Here is a 6007-nt window from a genome sequence, read left to right as displayed (position 1 = left end):
GCTACTGTTACGAATCATCATGTAAATATCTGATATGCAGGATGGTCTTAGGTGACCCCTGTGAAAGGGTCGTTGGACCGACCGCCAAAGGGGTCACGACCCACAGGTTGAGAACCGCTGCTAGGGATACGCCGGCCCGGGAGGGAGGCAGGAGGAGCACCCCGCGGAGGAGGGACCCGCGCACTGGGGCAGAAAAGTGAGATGAATCCCTGACCACGCGGGACCTGAGGGGAGAACGCGAGATTCTATTATTCGTTTTGCAATTGGGAGCCAGACCTTTCTCTGCAACCCAAGCCTGAGACGGCGGCCGCGACTTCCGGGCTAGTAGGCCCCGCCCCGGAACCTTGTGTCGCCGGAACTCGAGGCCCCAGTTTCTCGCGTTCCCCACCCGGCGCAGCTCTCATGCGGCACTTCCGGTTGAGAAAACATGGCCGCGGCCGTGCGCGACTCACGTGGGAGTGCGGGGAAGAAGTTGAAACATGCCCTCAAGAGGAAAAAGAAGATGAAAACGGTAGCCAAGGCTGCAGCATCGGAGCTGGAAGATGAGGGCCAAGACGCTGCCGACGTGGGAGGTAACGTGCCGCGGCGGGGCGGTGGCCGATCGCAGGAAAGGCCGGGCCGAGTTTGCGGGCAGCCGGGGATGCGGCGCCTTGGCTCCGAGCCGCCTGGACCTCACCCCCGCGGGGCACCCTATAATACATTGCTGGGATGACAGTCATGACCTTTACGATAGCAGTTTCCATCTTCGCACAGAGCATTGGCCCCAGTCGGGATGTGTTTGGTTCTGCACGCACTGATCCGGCCTCTGCATTGGCCGGGGTTATGGCATCTGACTTCTTTGGCCTCCTCCCTTCTCTTGTCGTTCAAACCCTTGCTCTGCCCTTAAAAAAGCAAACAAAAACTTGCGATACCCCCAAACGGTCGCTCTTTTTTTATTGTCTTTCTTTGAGAAGAACATTGCACACACTTTTGCAGTTAAACTGATCTATCTACCCTCCAAGGCGTGTGATGCCTTTACGCCGCAGCGGTTCTCACCCTGTGGGTCGCGACCCCTTCGGCGGTCGAACGACCCTTTCACAGGGGTCGCCTAAGACCATCCTGCATATCAGATATTTACGTGACGATTCATAACAGTAGCAACATGACAGTTAGGAAGTAGCAACGAAAATAATTTTATGGTTGGGCACAACATGAGGAACTGTATTTAAAGGGCCAGAAGGTTGAGAACCACTGCTTTGGGGAGAGAAACTTGGAGGGTTTTTCCTTTTTCCTTTCCCTCCCTCATCCTCCCTGAGGACTCAGCGCATCATATCCAGGGGCTGGGAGGCTTCTTAAAACTGGGTCCCCATTCCAGGTGCTAATAAATAAGGTCAGTGACTCGCTCTCCTGCCGGCCTGTGCCCATATCTGGGGATCAGGGACAGATGGCGAGATTGAAAGGGAGAGGAGATGAGAAATGCCAGTGTCTCCTGCCCTGCCCTAGATGTTAGCCATAAAGTAAAATGTAAAACTCCAGGTTTGAAGCCCGCAGGAGGCTTCCCGGGAATGCAGAAAGGTCTACTTGGAACCCTTGGTCATTGCTCCCCGAGGGCCCCGAATCGCCTCTCCCGATGATTCTCAGTAGCGTTATAATACTTCCAATGTTGGCGTTCTCTAGTCCTTCCTTATTTCCAGTTTTAAAATAGAATTTCAGGTTAGAGTTAATGTTTAAAATAACACACAGGACTTCAGAGGATTTTTTTTTTTCTTGTATCTGGTTCCCTGAGACCTGTGGATATATCCACTTACTTTCTGCTATTAAAGATCACTTATTTGAGGGGTGGGAGTGACCGGGGAGAGGTCAATGGGGGGAAAAGGAGACATATGTAATACTTTAAACAATAAAGAATTTTTTAAAAAATAAAATAAAGATTACTTAGTTGAAAACTCAAAAAAAATCTCATCTGTATGTGATGCAGTATACTTTTAAGAACCAGTTCTGCTTTCCGATCTGCATGGTGATTATCTTTGGTGTCCTAGCAGTAGGCCTTGCGTTCTAGTGGCTGGAAGAACTCATTGCATTGGCGTTTTTCATTTACTTACATAAAAATCATCATTTCCATCGGCAGTGAATGCCTGGCTTAAATCTTCTGGGCTAAAGCTTGTTTTTAAAAAAAATAAATAAAATAAAAACTATGACATCAGTGACTTCTTCTGGGTTTTTTTTTTTTCTTTTAATTGGTGGGGTGAGTGCTGGTTTACAACATGGCGTTAGAAAACTTCACAGATGTATCATGTTCCCATATGTGAGTGTTATGGTAGCCAAGCTGGAGAGGAAACACACCAGAAAATAGTCCGTTTAGAAGTGGAGAGTCGGAGTGGCTTACACAATCGCAAAGCCTTTGGCCGCCTTTACAGTGCAGCTGAAAAAACGTGAAATGTGCTGCGATTTGTGTGAGAATTCATCAGGACAAAACACTAGATGTCAGTGTTGTAGTTGGTCAAGACTTCTGCTTTTCATCACCCGGCATTCTTCACTGATAAACATTTAAACCATCCTGTTCTTTACATTTAGATAAATGATTACTATGTTTTTATTGGCTGTTTTCTAACATGTTTCAAGTTTTTTTAACTATATTTAATATTTAGCTTTTACATCCTTTTCATGAATTCTCAGCACTTCAAAAATAAAGGTATTGTGCAAAAGTAATGCCAACATTGGGAGTATTATAACCACCAACTAAAAGGTCAGCTCTTTCCATCATTTCTCTCTTTTAAACAAATTTTAATTGAATTTATTGGGGTGGCATTGGTTAATAAAATTATACAGGTTTCAGGTGTACAATTCTATAATACAGCATCTGTATATTGTGTTGTGTGCTCACCACCCCAGGTCTTCCATCACCATTTATTCCCCTGCTGTTTTCTGTGTCCGTGAGTTTTTTGGGTTTTTTTGTGTGTTTGCATAGTTCTTAATCCCTTCATCTTTTTCACTCAGGCCCACAGCCTTCCTCCCGTCTGACAGCTGTCAGTCTATTTTCTATCTATGAGGCCGATCTGTTCTGTTTGATAGTTTATTTTGTTCATTAGATTCCACATCCAGATTGGTGCGGCCACTGTGGAAAGCAGTATAGAGCTACCTCAAAAACTTAAAAATGGAGCTGCCATTTGACCCAGCAGTTCCACTTCTGGGATTGGAATTTTTATTTTTGGGTTTTTTTTGTTTTGTTTTGTTTTGTTTTTTTGCTTTCTGGGTCCTGGCTCCTGTGACCCTACAGCCTCCCCTGTCAACAGGGCTGAGCCAGACCTTCAGAGCCTGGCGGCCAGGGTGGAGGGTCCCACTGTCCCTGCCCTCCACTGTCCCTGCAGCTGTGGTACTTGTCACTGTCCCAGAGAATGGGGGCGGATGGAGAACGGTTCCAGGGCCACCTCTGCCTCCGGCATCAGAGTTTAATCTGTTCCTTCTCTTAGGCTCCACAGGAAGGCGTGCGTCACAAAAGGGCCACTTTTCTTCTGATGACGAAGCAGCGGAGGCTGACAATGAAGATGAGCTGGAACCCTGTGACGACGACGGCGACAATGCTGCGGGAGCCGCCGCGGGGACCAGCTCGGGCTGGGCCGATGCCATGGCTAAAATCCTGAACAAGAAAACCCCTAAGAGCAAACCCACCATCCTGGTCAAAAACAGAGAGCTGGAAAAGGAAAAGGAGAAGGTAAAGCAGGAGAGGCTAGAGAAGAGGAAGCAGGTATGTGTCCGGCTCTTTGTAGATTAGATTGCGTGTCTGCCTGGTTCTCAGGCCTTACCTGGGCCGCCTTGTCCCTGCAGTGTTTGCTCAATTAACATTCCAGCGTTGGACTTTTTGCCTGTGGGGTTGGATAACCAGGGTTCTGTTCACAGTCCTCGTCTAAGTTATACCGTGGAGTATGTTTACTTTTTAATCACCTGGAAAGCAACAGAGATATAAACTCCAAGCAAGTTTATCCTTTTAAAATCAAGGAATTACCCATGTGGCTCTGACCCCTGTCTTTTTATTCCATTTGGCCGGCCATGTGCTAACTTTATTAGGTGCTGGGCTGATCATCCCATTAGTTGCTTTTTTGCCAAAACCTATTTTATAATAAAGATCCGTGACGATGCCCTTAGGGATTGGTTGCAGTTCTGAAAACCGACTATTTCGCTGCTAGATCGCCTTGAATTCAGTCTACCTTTGGGCAAATCTCTGATGATAGACGTTAGAGTAACGCATTAAAGGGGGCCTGGAGAGGCGGTTTTGAATTAGGTTATTTTATCTGTGGGGTTTTCTTATTTCCGGGCCCCCTCTGCTTCTGCGTGGTGGGCAAGAATCCGTGTGCTGTGGTTTGTGACCAAGTTGCCACATGTGGCAAGGATGATGGTCAGATGTGCCGTAAAAGGTGGATTTCAATGCTTCGTAAAAAGGAAAGCAGCTGCTGTGTAAACAGGCTACATCTGGATATGACGCTGTCCATTTAAAAGCTGATATAAAGTCTTCATCTTTTTGTCTGCTGGGAAGGCTTGTTTCTGAAAAGCAACAGTGTTTAACCCTTTTGAGTGCCAACCAATATCCTAGGAGCTATGCTAAAATTGCCAAGGCATTTTTGCTGATTTTACAGCAGTTGAGGAAAAAAATGATGAATCGCAAGTAAATGAAGTTACATATTCAAAAACTTAAGGAAACCTTTACTACATTGACATATTTAGCAATATCATCACTAATAAAAGCAGACTTAGAACTGGACGCCATTTCGAAGCTTTGATAGCGCTCCCGGCACTTTTGGCGAAAGACAGGAGGAGTGCAATCGCGCTCCCCGGCACTGAAGGGGTCAAACTGGTTACAGTGGGAGGGCTTGGGGGCTTCCTGGTGCCCCCTCTGATCTGTGACAGCGGCTCCCACACCGGCCTGGTCCGGGCTCCGTGAGCTGGCGGCCCTCCAGGCCCCGCTGCCGGCCCGGTGGAAACCCACCCGGTGCCTCTCACATGCCAGGCTGAGTGCTAACCACAGGCTCCCCAAGTCCCCGAGACACACCGAGCCGGATGGTTGGTGACCTGGCGAAAGTCGGAGGATCGTGGAAAGGGCAGCCCTTTCCGAAATGTCTGAGGTCTTTCATAACCTTGTCTGTCACGCAGCTCGATAAGAAGCGGGAGTGGGAAATGATGTGCAGGGTCAAGCCAGATGTGGTCACCGACAAAGACACCGAGAGGAATCTGCAGAGGATCGCCACGAGGTAAGGCAGAGGTGTGGCCCCTTAGATCCTCAGTACACCGCACTCCCCCGCCTCGCCCCCTCACTCGATTCTCAGAGCCAGTGGCTGTGTGTAAGCCAGCCTGCTGCTCCCGAGTTCAGCCAGAGGCTGCGGGCCTCTTGGGAAGGAGTACCGTGTGCTAAGTGTGTGATCGGCACAACCCTATTTCAGATCATCTTGTTTCTATAGTCGCGAGAACAGTGTCATCAGAATACTCACTGTGTGGCTCTCGTGCTGGTGTCTAAATTTACAGCACTTGGTGATTTTTGTTATCTTGCGTTATATTTATGGCGTGAGTTTCACGTTATAGCAGCTTCATGCTACCCTTTTAGTCTGCACTTTTTTTATCATTGGCACCACACATTTAGATGATGCCCTGTGTGTCCAGATAAGTAGAATCTGGTGGCCACTGAGGGTTCCTGGCCCGACCCATCCAGAGGAGTTCTCATCGCCTGAGAATCGAAGTGCATCTGGTCATGGGGACAGGTCCCAGGAGAGGGTACAGGGGAGTCGGGCAAGTTCACGGAGGTACCCTTTTGTTTTTCTCTAAAGAACACAGCAGTTATGTGTAGTGGACTGACGTTAACTGCCTAGTCACCTGCGTTATTTGGTCATTTTCTAATGCAGTGGTTCTCAACCTTCCTCATGCCGCGACCCTTTAATACAGTTCCTCATGTTGTGGTGACCCCCAATTTCATTGTTACAAATTGAACATAATTAAAGCATAGTGATTAATCACAAAAGCAAATATTTATTTATATATGTTT

At 47.8% G+C, this 6007-nt stretch overlaps 1 protein-coding gene across 3 annotated transcripts in view; it reads left to right on the top strand.

Annotated features, from left to right (window-relative positions):
- Positions 1-411: 411 nt before the first annotated feature.
- RRP15 (ribosomal RNA processing 15 homolog) overlaps positions 412-6007 on the top strand; it is a 25964-nt gene continuing 20368 nt past the window's right edge. For all 3 annotated transcript variants that reach the window (XM_006761279.2, XM_015562375.1, XM_006761278.2), the window contains exons 1-3: positions 412-572; positions 3450-3724; positions 5125-5222. In XM_006761279.2, the coding sequence (XP_006761342.1) occupies positions 428-572; positions 3450-3724; positions 5125-5222 (518 nt within the window). In that variant the 5' untranslated portion in view covers positions 412-427. The remainder of the gene's footprint in view (positions 573-3449; positions 3725-5124; positions 5223-6007) is intronic.

This window comes from Myotis davidii, unplaced genomic scaffold (assembly GCF_000327345.1).
Source record: "Myotis davidii unplaced genomic scaffold, ASM32734v1 scaffold174, whole genome shotgun sequence".
In the NCBI taxonomy this organism is placed as follows: Eukaryota; Metazoa; Chordata; class Mammalia; order Chiroptera; family Vespertilionidae; genus Myotis; species Myotis davidii.
The sequence above is the reverse complement of the archived record's forward strand: the minus strand, read 5'-3'. Positions and strand labels throughout refer to the sequence as shown.